This window comes from Bos taurus, chromosome 28 (genome assembly GCF_002263795.3).
Source record: "Bos taurus isolate L1 Dominette 01449 registration number 42190680 breed Hereford chromosome 28, ARS-UCD2.0, whole genome shotgun sequence".
Classification (NCBI taxonomy): Eukaryota; Metazoa; Chordata; class Mammalia; order Artiodactyla; family Bovidae; genus Bos; species Bos taurus.
In genome coordinates, this window is record NC_037355.1 from 15,882,155 (window position 1) to 15,905,445 (window position 23,291).

The 23,291-nt window shown below is 40.3% G+C and overlaps 1 protein-coding gene across 6 annotated transcripts in view; it reads right to left on the reverse strand.

The window, feature by feature from the left end:
• Positions 1-23,291, reverse strand: part of ANK3 (ankyrin 3) — a 749,833-nt gene that overhangs the window by 185,614 nt on the left and 540,928 nt on the right. For all 6 annotated transcript variants that reach the window (XM_024986627.1, XM_059882494.1, XM_059882492.1 and 3 more), the window contains 2 exons: positions 17,971-18,069; positions 2,230-2,328 (listed from right to left, as the gene is read on the reverse strand). In XM_024986627.1, the coding sequence (XP_024842395.1) occupies positions 2,230-2,328; positions 17,971-18,069 (198 nt within the window). The remainder of the gene's footprint in view (positions 1-2,229; positions 2,329-17,970; positions 18,070-23,291) is intronic.

The following is a 23,291-nucleotide window of genomic DNA, read 5'->3' on the forward strand; positions in this document are numbered from 1 at the left end:
AGGCGGCAACAGGGAAACGTGGTACCTCGGGGGATAAAGGTGAGGCTTGGGACCAAAAGCTGGATTGGCTGCCTATGGAAGAGTCAGGTCCATAGGTCCTTCCACCCAGCAAAACCAAATGACTTCCCCACTGTGCCTTGCAGGAAACCAGGAATTAAACCTCTGGAGATTCTGGACTCTGGGCCCAGGGCTGAGCAGAGGGCAGTGGTTAGGCTCTGATTCAGAACAGGCACTCAAAAGAAGGAAGGACACAGTAGCTGTTGAAAGAGTATGGTCTCTAGGGTTAGACGACCTGGGTTCAACTCTTTGTTCTGACACAAAATGAGACGTCTCAAGAAAGTTACTCTATCGCTCTGGGTCTGAGTTCCCTCATCTATAAAAAGGGCATAATAAAACTCATGCCTCAGGGTTATTGTGAGGAGTAAATGGGTTAATATATGCACAGTACTTAGAGCCTGGTATGTAGTAATCACTATGTAACTACTGTTATCACTGTTATGATTAAGGTATACATCGAAGACCAGGAGAATGATAGCTCCTGTTCCTTTCCAACATATTCACCTAGAAAGGCTGGAGAACTCGTCTCTCAAAAAACCATACCTCCTAGAGAAAAGGCAACAAACCCTGGCATTAGGGACCTCTCTGATCCACCTGAAAGGAGCCCTGCCCGTGGCGCTCACGGGGCTTGCACTCAAAGGTGAGTGCCTGGCACACATGGTCAGGTAGACCGTGGCAGGAAACTCCCACCACAAAAGAGACAGCCAGAGCCAACAAAGACATAAAAAGAAACCTGAGGAGTTAGGGACAGACGAGAGATGAAAGAATTTAAAGAAAAGTCATCTTAAATGTTTTCTGAAAGGCAACAGACTGTATTGCATCTGTAAAACAAGAACTGGATGCTTTAAGAAGCTCTCAGAGGACAAGAAAATGTTCTTGCATATTAAAAACATCAAAAATAATCGAGATTTCTTAGGAAAAAAAGCCAAATACACAATGAGATGAACAATAGGAAAAGAAAGACGAGACAATGATTTGCTTTTTAATTGTGCCCATATTGTTCTGATAAGATGAGCATTTTAAAGAGAATGATGAGAATTAATTCGAGACTTTTTAGGCAGGAGGCTGACATGGTTTGGTTGATGTTTACATGGCCACTCTGACTGCAAAATGGGAACAGGATTAGAAAGGAGCAGGTGGGGAGGTGGGGGACAAGTAAGGAAATAATTACCGCAGTTTAGGAAGATGATGTAGTTCAAAGAGCAGTGGGATTAAGAGGAGATAGATATGGACTATGTGGAAGGAAAAGGAACAAGTAGAATGGTTTAGATGAGAAGCACTCAAAAGTCCAAGATGTCATCACATGCAATGAAAAAGGGTGGCTGCTTACTTCTGTTGGATAATTTCTCCAACGCTTGCCAATCTAAACTCTGTGATGAGTGATAAAATTGTTCCGACAAACTTGACGCTGTCCATCTTCACTAAAGTTGAGTAAACACTGATCAGAGTGCAAACAGGAGTGATACATGTTTTGTTGTTGTTCATCTTTAGAAATTACGGCTCTCTATAAAGCTTAATGTAGCTTCAAAAAGTCACTAATTTGATTTATAAAAATAGTACTGACTCTGAGGTAGTTTGTATGTCCCCAAATTTATTTACAAATATTCTCTTTTTCAAATACTATTAAATGGTCTTACCATTTAAAAAACTCAGAAGACACTTAGTAAAACATTATTTTGTTTTTAAGGCAATCATTATGTTTTCCTTTCAGACATGTCAACTGTTCCAAAGGCCCAAAGTGCAATCTTTCCACAGTTTCCAGTCTTTATCACTTAAATAATACCTTGGTGTTTTTAAAAATAGTCTGTGAACTCTCAAGAAATAAACTGAGGGTCAGGAGAAAAGGTGCCAGCACCCAGACTTCAGACTGTAAATCTTAGTCTTTCTTTTCCCAACAAGCAATCATTTCTGAGCTATGGAAATTTCATAGAATAAAATCAAACAGTAAGTGTTCCTGAAACAAAAACACAAGTAACACACCCACAAATGACTCTGTGGTAGAGGGTGTTCCATCTGAAGGCCTCGTGAACTCAAACTTGATCTTGAGGGTCTCTAAAGATTTGGTGCACAGAGCACAGTAATTGCTAAATTCAAACTACAGCAAATTCTATGTGATTGGAAGGTTGGGTAAAATAACCAAAGGATCTTCTCAAACACCTGGGGAGAAATTACCTTGGTTTTGGAGAGAATAGGGGCAGCTCGATCGAGCAGCATCTCCACCACCTGTTCATGGCCACTTCTCGCTCCGCAGTGCAGCGGCGTCAGACCGTCCTATCAAAAAAGGCAACGTTTTCAAATACATTCGATGGGAAGCTCTATGAATGAGTCTATTTCATCAAGATTCAGCATAGCATCCAAAGTGCTGTGGACCAGCGAGCTTCAAATATTTACTCAAGTATCTCATAATATAATTCTATTTTTTCAACTAAAGAATTGAATTTTTCAAGTTTAAGCAGTGGTCAAGTGTGTAATTCCCTGCAAAGCTGACAGTTAAAAATGTAACTGTTCCACTACTCTTTTGACTATCCAATGGAATCCAAGTACTATAAATAATTGTATTTAAATCCACCATTTAAAAAAATACTACAAACTTTTCAAATAGGAATTTGTAACAGGAATTTTACATTGCTCCTTTTTGCTCCTGCATGTCTATTTCCATTTCATTTCCCCCATATAATTGTATCTTCATGTAATATAATTTTATGCTTGAGTGTTTTTTATTGATTATCATATCATACTTCCCTGTTGCAAAAAAAAACATAAATCTAAATTTTAAAAAAGTTTAAAGATTTTCTGAGAACACAAGCCTTTAAGTGTCAAAAATAAATCTGATTGGAATGATAATTATCCAAACACAATGGATCAAAACAGCAATACATTATAAATTTTATGATTATTAAGCAAGAGTAACAATTTATTAAAAATTCCTCTCTGAATGACATATGTTTTTTTCACAATTTATTGATAGAATGAGCCAGGGCTCAGCATCAACACTTTCCCAATTTTTGTCTTTATAAATGTTAGTGCTGAGACATCTTGTCTGCATTAATACATAGTTGGACTTTTGTTTTGGCAGTAGCACTAATTCTCTAAATTCCTGAATTACATGCCAAAAATCACTTAATAACCTTTCATCAAAGATTTTTTCAATGATTCATCATATGACAACTTCATTAGGTCTTTTCTGTGAGCAGCAATAGAAGAATTCGATTATCTAAGCACCAGAAGCATGCAGTTCTTAACAGGACACCAGGGATCTGAGCTCTTCCCTTCGCCTCAGAGGTTTTGCACTGTGGGGCCTTGTGGGTTACAGTTAGAGTCAGGGCCTTTCTTTAGGACTAGGGGAGAAGGGCCACTGTATTAAAAAAAAAAAAAGGTGAGAAAGGAGAATTAACAGGGATTGAGGAAGTGGAAATTTATTCATTTAAACAATCTAAATGGCTCCAAATCATGTGGAGAAGTTTTTGCACATCTTGGTTTTGTTTCCCATCTTGAAGATTCCTGCTGTTGACACTGAATATCTACCCTAAAGATAGCCATATTTTAAAATACGTCAAAAGTTGATTCAAGTCACTTTCTAGCTTACATGAACAGATCTTGTAAGTAAACCTAATTATCTAATACGTAGTCAATAAGGTACAATCCTATTTCTAAACTACTAGCCAAATCTCAGAACAATTAGAATTCCTTAAAATATGAGATTTGAATCACAAATATGGTATGAGTTGGACTGTATATTCTTTGAACATGTTTAAATATTCTACATTTTATGCTAATTTAAAACACTTGCTCTAAAGCAAACTAAAGCAATATAATAATAGTCTTTCAAGTCAGAAACAGCATTTTCCTAACAAAATAGAATAAAATAAAATCTGAGAAGACATTAAAAATATACCATGAAGGCAAATGTTTCCCCAGTAATGTAAAATCTGAAAATAACTGAAGAAGAAATAATACAATAATCACATCTAACTTCTGACACACACAAAATTCACAGTCTCTGAATGTGACTGTCTTTTATGAACTAAAAGGTCAAATTTGATTCTCTCATTTCTCGTAAGTACACTCTGGATGACAGAATACACGTAGGCATTTTTAAACTACGGTCACACACAAAATTATTCATCTTTGAAAACTCATTTATCATTTTCAAAGAAAACTCATTTATATCTTTGAAAATGATCTTCCCCCGAGCAAAATCCTACATACTGAATATAAAGTGTTTGGCTACCTAAGAGGAAAATCTATTTCAATTCCTTAATCTTTTGAAGTACATTGTTCCTTATACAGACATATATAATCTTGCTGACTTCATCCTGTTAAAAAAGTTTTAATCATGGAAAAACTTCAAACATATTTCAGACTAAAGTAGACTGAATAGTGTAATGAGTACCTGGTGGACAGCATCAACAAATGTTACCTTGGCATCCCCATTGATTCATCTCTATCCTGACCTTTTCTTTTTTCTTGTAGTGTTTTGAAGCAAATCCAAGACATTGGATCACTGTATCCTTACAGCTACCCTTATACAGAAGGGTATAATCTTTATTTTGTAAATGAAGACTCTGAGGTTCAAAGAAGTTAAATGACTCATCTAAGGTGTCACATGCTGAATTCAGCAAGAGGTCAGTGCTGGCTGCAGGACAAATAAGACATGTCTTGGCAGGAATTATTAAGACAAAGCCTCTCTGCTCAAACTTTCGGACACTCCTTGCTTTCCTTTATATTTTGCAGCTGCTACTTCTGATCTCCGGTGTTTATGTATTAAAAACTCATAGAATCTGGGGACTCAGCAAGGAAAGGTGACTTTTTCTCAGTCGTGTCAGAGCTGTGAAGGGCTTTCCATGCTAGCCACTGCTTGTTTTACCACCTTGTTTCAATGATAAAGTCTGCAAGTTCCCCAAGGAAAGCCTCATTGGTTCCTAGCTCAACAGAGCTACCTGAAGCACAGCTCTATCAACTGTAGTTTTACTTGCAGTGTTTTAAACATTGATTGCGAACATCTAACTCTTTTGGATCTTCTGCAAATTTGCTCTGTAACTTTTCACAGGTGCAATGCTCTTCAAATAGCCAGAAGCCCAGCAGGAGAGATCCCTTTCAGCAGGAAGCGGCATAAAGATGTCACGACTATCTGACTGCACAGACAGTGCTGGCCTGGCTGCTGGGACAGTCACAGGTCAGTGGAAAACTAGTGCCTAGAGTTAATGTGAGATCTTTAATCAGCATCATAGTTTATACAGTCACGAAGATCAAAACGACTGGCTGATCCACATTGAGACGGAAAAGTATAAGCCACATAGTGATTCACAGTTCTGCTTAAAAAAAAAAAAGAGAGAGAGAGCTGGGATTGACATTACTTAATACCATTTTTGGAGGACAAAAAGTAAACATTTAAATTTTGAACTAATTTCTTGGGCTTTGAAATAGGTGGGACATCATTCACATTCTTGAAGCACTGCTCTGATGATACCTCTGTGTTCATAATCTTTAATAACTGATTCAGTCCTCAGTGAAGTCTAAATTCCTCAGGTTAGCATTCAAAGTGGAGAAGGCAATGGCAACCCACTCCAGTACTCTTGCCTGGAGAATCCCGGGGATGGAGGAGCCTGGTGGGCTGCCGTCTACGGGTCGCACAGAGTCAGACAAGACTGAAGCGACTTAGCAGCAGCAGCAGCAGCATTCAAGGTCTTCCAATCAGTCGCTGCTACACTTAACTTTTGCCTCATCCCCTTCCCGTCCACCTCAATTATACTCTTTGCAGTCCCTGGCAAAAGCCTCTCCTGTTCTTGTTTCTCTGTTCTGTGTGCACTATTTCATGTACCCCAAACTTCCCTTTCCACTTTCACCAAGATCCAAATCTTATTGTTTTAAAATATAGGTTTTCTTTGAAGGCTTATTCAGGGTAGACATAACCATTTGACCATGAGGATTCCCCTCATATTTTATCTGAACCTCTTTATGGGAAAGTACGACATTTTGCTTAGTATTTTAGTTATTTGTGGACATGCATTATCATCCCAATGAGTTTGTTTCTGAGGAATAAGTTAATGGCTTAAAAGGGATACTTGAATCTCATAGAGAAGGTAACTCAGTACCATGTTCATAAAAGTTGCTTAATAAAAATGACTGAGTAAATGAGAATGAGTGGGTGAATGAATGGGCTTTTAGGCTAGTCTTTTAAAGATGCTTTCTAGTTAGTGGCTTAAAAATTCCTTTCCTTCTTATTTTCTATGTTTAAGACTAGACTGATTTTATACCCTAGAAGTGCTATTAAAATACCTATTGTTCCATAAAAAATGAAATTCTCAATAGATAAGTGACTTATAAACTGGAATTACACTGAAGAATATGACTCAGTCTTCTTAGCATTAAGAATAAGAAGGTAAGACCATAAAAAAGAACGAAATAATGCCATTTGCAGCAACATGGATAGAACTAGAGATTATCATACAAGTGAAGTCAGTCAGAAAGAGAAAGACAAATACCATATGATATCACTTAAATGCAGAATCTAAAATACGATACAAAGGAACTTATCTACTAGATAGACGCAGACTCACAGATGTGGAGAACAGATCTGTGGTTGCCAAGGGGGAGGGGAGGTGAATGGAAGGATGGAGTTTGGGGTAAGCAGATACAAACTATTAGATACAGACTGAATAAACAACAAGGTCCTTCTGTATAGCACAGGGAACTATATTCAGTATCGTGTGATAAATCAGAACAGAAAACAACATGAAGAAGTATATGTCTGTATATCTGAATCGCTGCCGTACAGCCGAAATTAACCCACTGTAAATCTTCTATGCTTCAGTAAAAAAAGAATTAGAAAGTAAGAGAAATATGAGAATATTGGCTCTAGTTAAGGTCCCCCCTCCTTTTTCTATTTCAGGACACTATAAGCTTTAAAATAAGAGCCATTGTGGATATTGTGTTTTGTGACATAGCAGTGAACTGGTTTACATAGCAGGGAACTCTTTTCCTTAAAATTAGAGCAATGCTGTTTCCAATATAATATAAGGATTTTTATCCACTCCCAATACCTAGAATTTTGCAATTAATGCACAGTGTTACTTTGAATGGTCCTGGGCCAAAAAGCAGTCCCTCAACCATATACAACAGGATATAGTTTTGACCTCTAATTGAAAAATGCTTGACAAAGGCAGTTCTTGGGGCTCAAGGGAGGCTGCCTCAAGATAGGCAATATATGCAGTTGGACAGGAGAGAAGGAGCAAGGATGTGGAGTTGCCATAGTAACATTACGGGAGGGAAATGAAATTGCATGGGGTGAGTGATTTTTTTTCCAATTCCCCTGATTTCTAAAGTACTAACATAATGAACAAGCATTCCCTTGGGAAGAATTCTGAAGCAATGCAAACTGGCGAGTCTAGATCTCATATTTCATTTCAGTGGCAGCGATCTTATTAGGGAGGTAGGGAACAGCACTTCTCTGGCTAGACAAAAGGCTCTCTCGTGTTAGACAAAGAGCAAAACCTTGCACACTCCAAGGTCAAAAAGATTTGCTTTCAGGTCTAGCTTTTCTGAAAAGCACAGACTGGGACATTAAAGCATCACACTTAGGAACACTGAACCCAGAAAATGTCCTTAATAAGTTGAACTTGCTCAAAGATAATACTGAAATGAGACAATTTCATGACTTGGGAAATACTTTCAGAAAAAGACACGTTTATTTTGATTAGTATCCTCTAGGTTCCTTTCTATTCTTCCTTTTAAGCAAAAAACACACCCAAGAGAAGGAAAGGAAATCAAGCAGAAAACTCTGGATGTATACTTTCTTCTTTGTCATGGATATAAAATGGGATATGATATTTAACTGAAGATTAAAAACAATGAAAGAAAAAGCAGATAGTACCCAGGAGAGGAGAGTTATAATGATAGCCAGAGAGAAATTAAAAGGCACTGGTTACATTCTAACAAACTATTCTCATACATGTATTTTTCTCTAAAGATTCTGACTGTATCCTCGTTTTGTACATGTTAGAGAATTGTAGATTTGGCCTGAGAGGAAGTGAAATAACATTTTTTGAGACCGCTCTATGTCACAGGCATTTTATATTTGTTATATTACGGAATTTTTACAACAACCCAAGAGAAAGGCATCAGAATTTGCATTTATAGATAAGAAAGTGCTGCTCCAAGGATTAATGTGCCTACCTAAGGTCACATGCAAGTCGCTGGTTCACGTTAGGACTTAGACTCAGTTAGACTCACATTAGAACTTGGTTCCTGCATCAGAGGGACTGGATCTCTTCCACTGCAGCAAGCAATCTCCTTTTAACATCAAGAATTCATTTCTGCCATTTATATACAGGAGAGAGAAATATATCTTTCTAGTGCCCTTCCTTGCTGTCCTGACATACATTCTATATGTTTAAAATCAAACTAAAATGAAGTAGAATTCCTTGTTGTTCTTTCTGCTCAGAAAACTGGAGCTTTCTTTCTGAGCCTAGAACACACCCTTATAATATTTGTTGTGTATTTTTCCACTCTCTTCTGTGTGAGCTTTTTTTGTCTCTTCTTTCTTATCTTCTTTTGGGTTAACTGAGTATAATTTAGTTTTCCAGTGACTGATTCACTATATATATCATTGACAATCTCTTCCCTCTGGCTTTTTAAATAAACTTTTTCTTTTCTTTCCTGTTTTTAAAAGTGGTGTTCCTAGAGATCAAAATAAATATCCTAAATTATCACAGCCTAAATAATATTATTAATTATATTATATAGTAATAGAATTTATGTTATTATGTATTGTTATATAATTTCATGTATGAGAATTCTACAATATTATAATTTCATTTATATTAGTAGCATCATATTTTGTGCTATAAATATATATTTAACTTAAATGCATTATAAATCTTATAACAAATTGATATTTTATTTAAACAATCAATTTTTTTAAATTTTAAGAAAATAAAAATAGTTTTTATCTGATTATTACTTCTAACTCTTCTCTACTTTAGATCCACATTTCCTTCTAGTATCGTTTATCTTACATCAGAATTAAGAACTTCCTTTAATATTTCTTTTAGTACAGGTTTGATGGTAACAAGTTATCTCAGCTTTTGCTTATCTGATACTGTCTTTATTCTCCTTTTATTATGGAAATATACTTTACTGGATATAAATTCTAGATTAGCAAATACTTTTCAGTCAGCATCTTAAAGATGTTCCATTGTCTTCTCATCTGCAGAGTTTCTGATAAGAAGTCAGATAACATCTCTTCAATAGACACTATTTTATGACTATGAAATATTTAATAGTTTAAGAATTTATTCTTAATCAAGGCAATCACACTTCTGGAAATATAATGGAGAGCAAAACTCAATACTCAATACCAATATTTATTTTATTTTTCTCTCATATTTAACCTGATAAATATAACCAGTTGCATTTCTGGGAAAGAAAAAAAGTGTTAGTTGCTCAGTTGTGCCTGACTCTTTGCAACCCCATAGACTGCAGCCCACCAGACTCTTCTGTTCATGGAATTCTCCAGGCAAGAAAACTGGAGTAGGCTGCCATTCCCTTCTCCAGGGAATCTTCCTGACTCAGGGATTGAACCTAGGTCCTCTTGTATTGCAGGCAGATTCTTTACTGTCTGAACCACCAGGGAAGCCTGCATTTCTGGGAAAGGACAGGCTAAAATACAGGACATCTAAGTGTCTCCTGACATCCTTCCAGACTGGTAAGAATTTAACAACTGACAGATTTGAGATATTCTGAAAGCCCTTTATCTACCTGCACACAAATATCTCTTTATTCTTATAAATCAGTTGGATGCCATTAACTTCAGGGAGCAAAATTATATCAACACAAAGTGAAAGTCGCTCAGTCGTGTCCGACTCGTTGCGACCCCACGCACTATACAGTCCATGGAATTCTCCAGGCCAGAATACTCGAGTGGGTAGCCTTTCCCTTCTCCAGGGGATCTTCCTGACCCAGGAATCGAACCCAAGTCTCCCACACTGCAGGTGGATTCTTTACCAGCTGAGCCAGAGGGGAAGCCCCCTATCCTTATTAGCACAGGACCAGTATAAAATCAAGTAAGACATTTTGGCAAATGTAACATTAGGAAGTGTATCTAATATATTCAGCAAATACTTATTAAACATTTAGTATGTGCCAGGAAGTACTAAGTGCTATGGATACTAAGATGAATGTGTGTTTCCGAGGGTCAAGGTGTAGTTTTGGATGTAATATTGTAGTAGTGGGATTATATGGAGAGGCGGGCAGTGGTACCTTGCTAGAAAGGCTGGAAGCTGGAGGAGGAATGGTGAGAGCAGCAGTCTGGGAACCGCAGTATTACTATTACTGACTCTACCTGGAACTCCTGAATAGTCTCTGGAGCACTACGTACAAGCACAGTTGCCTCATAAGAGTCAGTGAAAGGAGATGGAGAGCTCAGAAGGTGCCACAGAGTTTTAAACCGGTTCTAACTTAGAATCTAATTTAAATTGGTTTAAACTCCGAAGTTGCTAAATTAGTTTTAAACTGGTTCTAATTTAGGGTCCATACTGAGCCCCTGATTTGGCTGTGAACTGATGCGAAGGAAAATAAACACGACAACAGACCATCCACTGCAAAGTCTCTTCCTTTAGAAAGGATGCAAATACACATGCTAGCTTTGCAGACAGCAAAAATTACATGGAAATAGCAGCTACCATAAGCAGTCATTCTTAGCAATGCATTTCTTTAAAGGAACAAATTAGGATGCTATATATAGATCAGATTGAAGCATTTGCCTTGATAGCTGTACATGTCGCGCCACATTTGCCTCCACTATTACCTCTTAAATTATGTTGTCACTGTTACGGAGAGACTGTTAAAGCTCTCCTGTCATAGCAACTTTCGGTGTGTACAATACAGTATTGTTAACTATAGCCACCATGCTGTAGCCTAGATACTTGAGCCTGAAAGTGAAAGTGAAGCCGTTCAGTCGTGTCTGACTCTTTGCGACCCCATGGACTGTAGCCTACCAGGCTCTGTCCCTGGGATTCTCCAGGCAAGAATACTGGAGTGGATTGCCATTTCCTTCTCCAGGGGATCTTCCCGACACAGGGATCGAACCCGGGTCTCCCGCATTGTAGACAGACGCTTTACCGTCTGAGCCACCAGGGAAGCCTCAATATACTTGAGCTTATTCATCTTATAACTGATAGTCTGTTCTATCTAACCAACATCACCCCATTTCCCCTACCTCTCAGCCCCTGGCAACCAGCATTCCATTCTCTGTTCCATTCCCTTCCAAAATTCAATGTTTTCAGATTCCACATCTAAAAGATATCACAGAGTAACAGTCTAAGTTATTAAGTTATCAGTGATTCTCTTTTTCTGGGACTTTCATGATAGGTAGATTCTTTTCACTTAATGGTGTCCTATAAGTCCTGTAGGTTCTCTACATTCCTTTTTTTGTTCCTCTGACTGGATAGTTTCAAACTGGATAGATCAATTTCTTCAACTTGGTCCAATCTATTGTTGAAGCTGTCTACTGAATTCTTCAGTTCAATTACCGTGTTAAAAATTTTTTTTAATTGGTGGATAATTGCTTTATAATGTTGCATTGGTTTCTGCTGTACAACATAATCAGTCATAAATACATATATATATCTCCTCCCTCTAGCGCCTCTGTCCCCTCTCCCATCCTACCCCTCTAGGTCATCACAGTCATTGTTATTTTTAGCTCCAAAATTTATTTGGTTGTCTTTTTATGTTTTCTATCTCTGTATTGAACTTCTTGAATAGTTTGTATTTTTTTCCCCTGATTTTGTTAAACTGCTTACCTGTGTTTTTTGTAGATCTCTGTGCATCTTTATTTTTTTTAATTTTATTTTATTTTTAAACTTTACAATATTGTGTTAGTTTTGCCAAATATCGAAATGAATCTGCCAGAGGTATACATGTGTTTGGAATCCTTTGTCCAGCAAAGTTAGTGAAAGTTTACCGTGTTCCTTTGGTGACATCATGTTACCCTGGATCCCTTCTGATCCTTGTAGCCTTGCATAGATGCTGTGCATTTACAGAAGCAGTCATCTCTTTCAGACTTTATGGCTTGACTTTGGTATGGAAGGACTTTCTTCTATGGTGGGAGCATGCGGGAACATTCTCTAACCTTGCAACTCGCGGTGCAGGGTCTCAGATACAGGATTGGGGGCTGATGTCTCATCTGTTCAGGCTGCTGGGGGCACAGCATTGACCACAGTGGCTGCAAAGGCTACTGGAGACCTCAGTGCCTCTCGGGTGCAGGGGCTCAGGGCCTGGCAGGCAGTGGTGGCGGCTGAAGCTGCTGGTGGAAACAGACTCGGTTGCAGGGGCCAGTTGCAGGTGCTTATGCAGTCGCAAATGCTCATTTCAGACTTACACAAACAGCTAGGGGCAAGGGCCAGCTGCCACAGGTCCGGGCCAACTGCAGGTACGCTGGCAGTTGTGGGGTCCCTTGGCTGTCAGCATTCATTACTGTGGCTGCAAGTTCTCACCATGGGTGCATTGCCGTGGAGGCTGGTATTGGCCATCAAGCTGGAGGCGTGCAGGTGCCCAGCTGGAGGGGTTCCTTGCAAATGAGCCTGGTGGTGCAGGTCAGTGACAGCAGACAGGGCTAGGCCTGGCCCACAGGAGCTGTGGAGGCCCTGGTGTGTACTATGGTTGCAGGGTCTCCCCAGGAGCATGCATGGCAGTGGAGGTCGGTCATGAGGGTCTGGTTGGGAGCGTGCACATGCTGAGTGATGGAGGCCAGTGACTAGAAATAGAGCCAGGTTCAGGTCCACAGGCAGTTGTGAGGGCCTTGGTTGTTGGCTTGCCGTTCCATACTGAAGGATCTTGCCATAGGTACAGTACAGCAGTAGAAGCCTGTGATGAGGGTCCGGCCGGCAGTGTGCAAGTGCACAGCTGGAGGAGCCAGCCCCCAGCACATGCACAGAAGTGGGTGACCCACAGGGCTCTAGGCTGCTGTTGTGTACTTGTGTGGCCACAGAGGTCTGGGCTGGCTGCTGGTATGGATCCTGAGCCCCAGCAAGGCAGTGGGAGGTGAGGAGCAGGGAGGGGCTCACACAGCTGGTGTCCGCGAACGAGAATATCCGCGGGACAAAAACCAGTGACATCTACAGGGGGTCTGTGTCGGCTGTGCTGGCTCTTGGCTACTTCAGGGGGAAAGGTGCTGGGGTCTGAGAGCAGGTCACAGGGAGCCTCAGTCATCCCCATCACGTGGCTGACGCTGCCAGCCCCTGCTGTTTCCTTGCTCCTCCCCATCTCTATTCATCTCAGCTTTGCCAGCCTCTGGTTGGGTGAGACCCAAGTGGGTCCTTAGCTCAGTTTCCTGAAAGGCTGGGGAGGCTGGCTGCTCACTCTGTTCTCTCTTTCTTGGTGAGGAAAACTTCTTCCTACTTGGGGAGGCTCACCCTTGGCCCTGAGTAGCGCTGGCTCAGGGGATCAGAAAATCCCATGGACGGAGGAGCCTGGTAGACTGCAGTCCATGGGGTTGCTGAGGGTTGGACACGACTGAGCGACTTCACTTTCACTTTTCACTTTCATGCATTGGAGAAGGAAATGGCAACCCACTCCAGTGTTCTTGCCTGGAGAATCCCAGGGACAGTGGAGCCTGGTAGACTGCCGTCTATGGGGTTGCACAGAGTCGGACACTACTGAAGTGACTTAGCAGCAGCAGCAGTGGCAGCAGGGGATCAGATGCTGCAGGCTAGCTTTTTGTGAGTTATTTTCCGGTGTTTTGTTCCACTGTGCTGCTTAAGTTTCTTCTTCTTAAAAAAAACAAAAAGTATTTATTTATTTGGCTGTGTCAGGTCTTAGCTGCAGTACGCGGGATCTTTGATCTTCACTGTGGCATGCGAAATCTAGTTCCCCAACCCAGGATCAAACCTGGGCCCCCTGCATTTGAGAGCGTGGAGTCTTAGCCACTGGACCACCAGGGAAGTCCTTGCTGCAGTTGGACTCCTAAGCTCTCCCTGAGCTCTTTTTGATAGTGTATCATTGTCTAATTGTTGATCTTTGTGGGTGGTGGGGGCTGGGGTCTCATACTTCACCATCTTGGTTACATCACCCCAACATATATCACCACCCCAACTTTCACTGTAGCTAATTATTCTTAAAGTTACAACATCTGGTGCCCCAGCAGTGGGGAAAGCCTGTGAAGTCATCGGAACAACTTACCATCTGTACTGAGATGGAAACTAAGACTCAGGAGGATGAACTTTCCTAGGGTCATGATTTCACTTGCTGGTCACACTTAAGACTAGAGATCAGGCACCAGGGTAAAAAAAATTCACTCTCATCCTGCTTTTCCAGCTGGCCAGGTCTTGCTCAGATCCCAACCTAAATCACTCTGACTACAATTCAAGTTTACTTTCCTGATTGAAAGGGCAGTAAGAGTCTACTTTTGAACCAAATCCTTTATCAGATTAGCAACACACGCACGGAACACAGCAAGGCAACGAGGGGGTCCCTTGGAGTGTGCTGAGTGAACTCTCTAAATCTAGGGCATTAGTGTGTAGCAGGTCAGACTGTTGATGCAACGAGGTAGCTACACAAGTAGGAAGTATCTGGCAGGAAGGAGATGGGTAGATAACAATATTTATTTTCTAAAGAGCTACTGGATTGAATCATTAAAACTTGTATTTATAAAAAAAATTGCTTTCCGTTTTCAGGCTTGTCCCTAGGGCTTTCTGAATTTTATGGCTCCCTCCTTTTCACTGACACTTTGAGTCACTACTCAGTCATTTCAGCAAGAGAGAAGGGAAGCTTTGAGGAGAACACAAAATAGTTGACATATCGGGGGTATGTACTATGTTTTCTTCCATAGAGTCTGCCAGGAATTCAGTTTGTTCTCAAGTGACACCACCCGTCCACCCCAAGCAGGACAACAACAGGAGAATGACAATAGAGGCATGACCATTCTGTTTCTCTAAGTTTTCCTCACATCCACACAGCACTCACATAACACTGGAGAAAAGCAACTCCACGTTGAAACTGAGTGACTGGTGAAAAGGACTCTACATTTTGTTTAAAATAAGACAGGCTTTCAGAACAAGGAGGCAAAATGGCATAGAAACTAAGTGTATTTTGAATTCGCCTATGTCCCGTATTCTGCATGTCTGATGCTTTTGTCCAGAAGCGTTTGTATGTTTCATTCTAGCCTCCCCCACGACACCACGTGCCCCTTTAATATGGGACCTGAATTTCCTACGTACCCTGTCCTCTTCCTGTTGTACCAAATAGAACAAGTAAGTGTTTGATAAATGATGCAAAATTACTAATAAGCAATTTTGCTGTTCTGGTGATTGATGACTATATCAAGAGAGGGAGAAATATGGGCATTTCTAATCCACCCACTTTGTTAAAATCCAGCTGGATAGCCAAGTATAGCTATACAAGTTTTTCTCTTCTGCTCAGCTCCAGTATCCCTCTTTACTCTTCACAAAAATTTCTGTATTCACAAATGACCCTCTACCTCTGCAGGTAACCAAGAGGCATTAAGTGATGATTATCTAACTTATTCTTTTTTGCAACCGCTCCTGTACTCAGTAGAACACCCCTGCCACTTAAAACAACAGGTCTAGCCTACTGCTGATGGCTTCTTAGCAAATAATGTCAGGTCAATGCAATAAGACCTCTCTTCAATTTACTTCCCTAGTCAGACAGTCTTGTAGCAGGTAAATCCTCATCTTCCTTCATTCTCCTCTCCAGAAAGCTTGTTTCTTTTATGCTACACACAAGGCATAAAACTTTCAGGTTCAACAATACTAAGACAAAGAAGTCTGGTCTCCTGTCAAATACCCAGGGCTGGGCTACCCTCAAGTCAGAGTATACAACAGACAAATGATCAATCAGCCTCATGAGGGCAGGGGAGGGGGCTTGTGGGCTTTCTCCATGACTTAGCCAAGTCTGGCCCACAGTAGGCATTCAATAATCATTAATTGCTTGAGTGAATACATGCAGTGAAAGATAAAGTACTGAATCAAGGACTACAGGAACCAAGTCAGGGTTACTGGACCAGTTTTAGAAATATCAGGATTCTTGGAAAGAGGAACCACAGGATTGCAGGAGATACAATTACAAGACAGGGATAACTCTCCAAAACCCTTAGAGAGGAGGATATTTATAAGAGCACATTTTACTCTTAAATGAAATGTTGAAAAAGAAAATCCCTGGTCAGAAGTTAAATGTTAACTGGAGCTCTGAATTATACGGGCACACCTCATTTTACTGTGCATTGCTTTATTGCTCTTTGCAGATACTGCTTTTCTCTCTCTCTTTTTTTTTTTACAAGTTGAAGGTTGGCGGCTACCCTCATCAGGCAAGGCCATTTTTCCAACCATTTCCTCACTTTGTGTCTGTGTCACATTTTTGTGCTTCTTGCAACATTTCAAACTTTCTTCTTATTATATTTGTTATGATGATCTCTGGCCAGTGATTTTTATGTTACTATTGCAAAAAGATTATAACTTGCTAAAGGCTCCAATACTAGTTAAGATTTTTTTTTTTTTAGCAATAAAGTACTTTTTAATTTAAAGTATATACACTCTTAAAGACATAATGCTTTTACACAATAGACTATAATATGGTATAAACATAACGTTTATACACATTAGGAAGTCCAAAAATTCCTGTGACTTGTCTTTTTGCAATACTGCTTCACCGCAGTGGTCGGGAACCAAAGCTGCAGTATCTCTGAGGTGTACATCTACTAGCAACGGCTGGGATTTATTTCTGGTCTACTTTATGCCAATACAGTTTACAAACATTAGCTTGAGCACTGCAACAAGCCTTCAAGGAAGCCATTAATCTTATTTTCAGATACAGAAACTGCATGCAGAAGGTTACATCGCCTCGTCAAACTAAGCCAACCAGCTAAGCTCACCTTCTGGGATTCCAACTTGATTCTAAGTCTCACTTCTTTCCCCTCCCCACAACAGTGCCTCACACCAAACAATTAACATGGCAAAACACCTGCCTAGACTGACCTATGTTGAAAAAATTTGTTAAATTGTGGTTAAAAAAACCACAATATAAAATTGACTCTCCTAACCACTTTTAAATGCACAGTTAAGTAGTATTAGCTATATTCATGTTGTATAACATCTCTACAACTTTATCTTACAATACTGACACTCAACAACTCCCCATTTCCCCGTCCCTAAGCCTCCAGCAAGTGCCATTCTATTTCTGTTTTGATGTGTTTACTGCTGGTACCTCTGTAAGTGGGACATACAGTATTTGTACTTTTGTGACTGGTTTCTGTCACTTAGCATAATGTTCTCAAGACTCATTCATACTGGGGAATTGACAGGATTTCCTTATAAGGCTGAATAACATTCCACTGTATGTACATAACGCATTTTCTTTAACCATTTTCTATCCATGGATATTGGGTTGCTTCCACCTCTTGACTATTACATGGCTTCAATTACTTCTTTCAATTGTTTGGGGGTGTATACACCAAAGTAGACTGCTGGGTCATATGCTGGTTCTATTTTTAGTTTTTGGAGGAACCTCCATACTGTTTTCCATAGTGGCTGCACCAGCAGTGTGCAAAGGGAGACAGATTTGTTTTTAAATAAAATGTCAGTTTTATAATCAAACTGGCCCAATAGCTCTGTCTGCAGTATCAAGTAGTGATTAAATACTTAAAAATTTAACTCAACAAAAACTCTGGACCTAAACCTTAGTTTCTATAATTAAATCCCAGTACTATTTAAATGTATATTAAAGCTTTATAAATGGGGATCATTATCTCATTATAAGAAGAATCAGCTTAGCAGTCATTTTCTAAGAGACGACAACAAAGGAAATAACAAAGCCAGGGCTGAGCCAGCAACAAAGGCATTAGTAGAAGCAGACCTGCTTCCTGAAAATAAGCATAAGCAAGTACCTAAGCTGCACCCTTACCCTTGTTTTGGCATCAATTTTAGCTCCTCGATCAAGCAATAGTTTTACCATGTTGGCATTTCCTCTTTTTGATGCAACATGTAGAGGAGTGATGTCATTCTGTGGAAGAACAGGAACAGAAAGTACAGTGTTATTATTTTGAGTTCAAGCAAAACATTTCTTCCCAGCCTTCTCCAACATCTCACATTTCTCTTATTTTTTTATTTTTTTAAAATATCCATTGTGAACAGAATGCTTCCCAACATCTTTGTCTGATGGTAATTTTACTCAGAATGAGACCCCCCCAAAGGGATGAATTTTAAGGGACACTCTCAGTGGGGGTAGGGCCCAAGTTTATGTCATTTGTTTGATGGGATGGTTATTGTTTTTGTTCTAACATCCTGTGCCTTTAAGTCCATGTGTTTTCCTGTAAATGTGAATGATGCATGCTGGCTACTGAATGGTTGACTAAATGGTGGATTAGTCATCTGAGATGCAGTGGAAGGGGTGTCATGTTACTCAGAACCAGCTCTAGGTCATCTGAGTGCAAGCTGTCAAGGAGAGAGGAGAGTAATTCAAACTGGGAAGTCTGTCAGTGTCCTACAAAGTCACAGGGCTTCCCATGCACAATGGGCTTAAAGTGTTCACAGGTGCTTATTAGCAATTTCACAGAAAACGACTATGTTGATTAAAACAAACAAACAAACAAAAAAACTACTGTTGAGGACAGATGTATTGTCAGGACAATCTGACATTCCAATCACGATCCCCTGGGTACCACAGTTTTCCTCCATATATCGACAGGTTCTGTGACTGTTTCCAGACTGTCAAGGAAATATGTGTACACAGTGAAAACATTTTCTCTTTTGGCTCCTTCTTCTTGATTGGCAACAATATGGGTTTAAGGTCTGTAATTCACAGAAGTCAATTACATGATAAATGAACTAGGCTCATAAGTATTTACATTCCTGTCATGTGATAGCAAATACAAAATAATAGCTACGAGGTATTGATTCATTTCCTATGAATTATGCAGTGTTAAACTTTTTACTGTCTCAATGAGTTTTCATAATCCTCACAATATCACATATAATCTGAATCACAATGTCCATTCTACAGATTAGAAACAGCTAGCAAAACCAGGATCCAAATTAAAAGATGACTCAAACTAATGGGCTTCCCTGGAGGCTCAGATGGTAAAAAATCTGCCTGCAATGCAGGAGACTCAGGTTCAATTCATGCTTTTGAAAAAAAGATCTCATAGTGAAAATTTTCAAAAAGACCAAAGTTTGAGAGAAAGCCACAGTGAGCTTAATGTACTCAACACTCTGGCTCAATAATCATCAAACATTTGCCAATATTATTCCTTTTATATTCTCTACTATATTTTTCTGACTGAAGGAGTTGGAGAGTAGAAAGCAAATCCTAGGTATCATATTATTTCACCCACAAATACCATATCATAATTTAATTATCTTGAATAGATAAGGATATTTATGAACAACTAATCACAATATCATTATACATAAGTACAAATAATCCCTTCAAAACACCAAGATCTCTTCTATATTTAAATCATCTCAGTAGAGTTGTTCAAATAGAAGATACACATCTTGGGACTTCCCTGGCAGTCCAGTGGTTAGGACTCTGTGCTTCCACTGCAGGGGGTGCAGGTTGGATCCCTGTTTGGGGAACTAAGATTCTGCAAGCTGTGTGGCCAAATTTTTTTTCAAAAAGTAAAAAGAAAATCCAAAAGAACCTTTGGATATTAGAAGAAGAGGGCTTGCGAGATGTGTGGACACAGATCAATACAGAAACATCGACTGTTTAAACAAAAAGAAGATCCACAAGTTGCATTAGGTTGAAATATACCTTAAGTTTCTTTGAATCTCCACAGGTGTCCTACTCCACTTTTGATTTTCCATGCCCAGGTATTTTCTGGAAAAACTGGGTGGTTTATTGTGTAGAGTTTTCTACATTTTAGATTTGGTTGGCTGACTGCATCCTTATGGAGTGTTATTACTTTTTTTTTTTTGTATTTTCTATGAACTTTCCTAGTTAAATACTTTATAACATTATACATTCTCACATCTGAACAACTCTTTATCTCATTTTTCTTAGGTGCTATTGCATAAATCAGTTCCATAATAATTAGTTCATTAAATCAAAGAAGGAGAAAGAGATCTGAATAAACCAAATGTGGCTTAGTAATGTTGGCGGGGAGTGGACAGGCCTAATATTGCTCTAGACCAAGCGGTAGACACACTTTTTCTGCAAAGGGCCGGATATCAAATGTTTCTGGCTGTGCAGGTCATACCACTTGTACTGCAATTTGTCAGTGTTGCCTTTGGAGTGATAAAGCAGCCCCATGCAATAGGCACAGAAATGGGAGTGACTGTGTTCCAATAAAACTTTATTTATAAAACAGCTGGCAAGCTGGATTTGGCCTGTAGGCAGTAGTTGGTTGACCTGTGCTCTAGACTCATCAGCTTGTGGTTGAAGGTTTCAATGGTGTGTAACAGGTGACAAGTGTTAGTCACTCAGTTGTATCTGACTGTGACTCCATGGACTGTAGCCTGCTGGCTCCTCTGTCCATGGAATTCTCCAGGCAAGAATACTGGAATGGGTAGCCATTCCCTTCTCCATGGGCTCTTTCCAATCCAGGGATTGAATCCAGGCAAAGGAAGTAAAACTATATAGGTTGTGCCTTGTGTATACTTTGGCACTCTTTGGTGCACATGATTTGGGGTATGAATGAAGTTGGCAGAAAGAAGCTTCCTGATGACTTTTTTGATGGTCTTACTTGTCTCTAGCAGAGACGTTACTTTGCCAACAAAGGTCCGTCTAGTCAAGGCTATGGTTTTTCCAGTGGTCATGTATGGATGTGAGAGTTGGACTGTGAAGAAGGCTGAGCGCCGAAGAATTGATGCTTTTGAACTGTGGTGTTGGAGAAGACTCTTGAGAGTCCCTTGGACTGCAAGGAGATCCAACCAGTCCATTCTAAAGGAGGTCAGTCCTGGGTGTTCATTGGAAGGAAAGATGTTGAAGCTGAAACTCCAGTACTTTGACCACCTCATGCAAAGAGTTGACTCATTGGAAAAGACCCTGATGCTGGGAGCGATTGGGGGCAGGAGGAGAAGGGGACAACAGAAGATGAGATGGCTGGATGGTATCACCGATTTGATGGACATGAGTTTGAGTAAACTCCGGGAGTTGGTGATGGACAGGGAGGCCTGGCGTGCTGCGATTCATGGGGTCACAAAGAGTTGGACATGACTGAGCGACTGAACTGAATTGAACTTGTCTCTGTTGTCTGAGTACAAGTATATAAATGAATCAAGCAGCACGGAGGAGGAATTCTAGGCCTGAGACAGGAAATGGAACATCAGGTTAGGTCTATAGGAAACAGGAGAGCTTACTGAGCTCAAAGTGAGATATGACACGAAGACCTCATCACTCCCCAGCACGAGTCAGGGCTGACATGCTATTTCCCTTTAAAAATGTGTCCTTGCCTGGTGGAGAAGGACTTAATTAACCTTTATCACAAGTAGGCTAATTTTAGTGAGAGGAAGAGCTCTATTGCTAATTTTGCTCTCTTCCATATTCATGGACTCTCTCTTATGGTGATGTGTAGATGTCAAAAGGGTGCCTTGAAATTCAAACTCCCACTTTTTTCTACACCTCTCTGACCCCTCCTAGAGGAATACTTTATATTTCTATAGCACTTAGAAAGTGTTCTAAATTACTTATGTAATTTCATTTTACCTTCACAACCATCTATTGAAGTAAGATACATATAATTAATCCCATTTGATAAATAAACTAAGGAATAGATCTGGTGGGTAATCTGCATATTAAGAGACAGCTAATGAGAGGCAGAATCAGAATTCAGTTTTCTAGACCCTCAGAGGTGGGGTGTGTGAGTGTGTGTATTTTCAGTCAGAGATCATAATAGCTTTGCTTAAAGACTATGTTTCTCAACTCTGTCCAGTGAAGCTTCTAAAAGAAACGCATACTTTTGTACTCCTGAGTCAGGCAGTGACCTCTTCTGTCAAATAGGAACAAGTCAAAATGAGAGTGGGACCTTTGGACAGTCAACAGGATGTTTCTATTTAGGTTCCTCAGTTAACCAATAAAGATTTTTTATGTCCTACTAGGCACCAGGCCCAGTGTTGCATTTCCATTACACAAGGGAACCACAAAATTATGCAATCCCAACAAATCAAGAGTCCAACAATATGAGAGATAAAAAGGCTTGTTTAGGAGACCTCACTAGTGGCTCAGGAAATGTGAACAATATGCCTGCTTTCTGGGATGCAGGCTGCCTGTATGTATGAGGAACCTTCAAATCTACCACTGAGGCAGGAGACAGAGGAGCCCCACACGGAGCAGCTGGAGTCTGTCCCCTGTGGACAGACACTCCAAGATGAAGATAATAGCAGGAGGGAGGAGAAGCTGAGCCCTGTCCGGATAAAAGATAAGAGACCACATATTCCTCATTCTTGAGATCAAGGAAACCTTCCCAACTACACATGCACAGAAAGGCTCCTTGGGGGCCAAAAGGGAGGGGCTACCACCCCATAGTAGGCAATGTCAACCTTCCCACAGTCCTCTTCACTAGAGCCCACCTTGGCTAAGAGAGGCATGTACACACAGGGTACATACACAGGGAGGACCCTGACTTAAACCAAATATGGACTCAGAGCCAGGCAAAGCAAGAAGACTGGCTAGAGGAACCCCAGAAGAAATGCCCCAGAACAGTGATCCAAACTACCAAAAAAGGTGTAACACTTTCTGAATTCACCCGTGAGTCTATTCACACGTACTCCTTTTTCCTCCTAATAAACACTTATTTAGGTGCTTCCCTGGTGGCTCAGATGGTAAAGAATATGCCTGCAATGCAGGTGACTCGAGTTCGACCCCTGGGTTAGGAAGATCCCTTGGAAAAGGAAATGGCAACCCACTCTAATATTATTGCCTGGGAAATCCCATGGACAGAGGGGCCTGGTGGGCTACAGTCCATGGGGTCACAAATGGTCAGACACAACTTAGCAACTAAACCACCACCACTTAGTTGTTCACCACTTTCTCTTTGTGGAAATTCATTTCTACAAAGACAACGGGCCAATGGCTTGTCACTGGCTATTGGTCATCATGATCTGGGGACTAGGATTCAGCACTCTCACTGCCGCGGCCTGACTTCAATCTCTGACCAGGAAACTGAAATCCTACTTCATGCTGCTGAATACTAAGGCCACTTTAGATCACAACCACATACACAAGGCCAAGGTTAGTTGCCATGGTAGAAAAGGCATGGATCCTGAGACAGCCCCAGGCCTGAG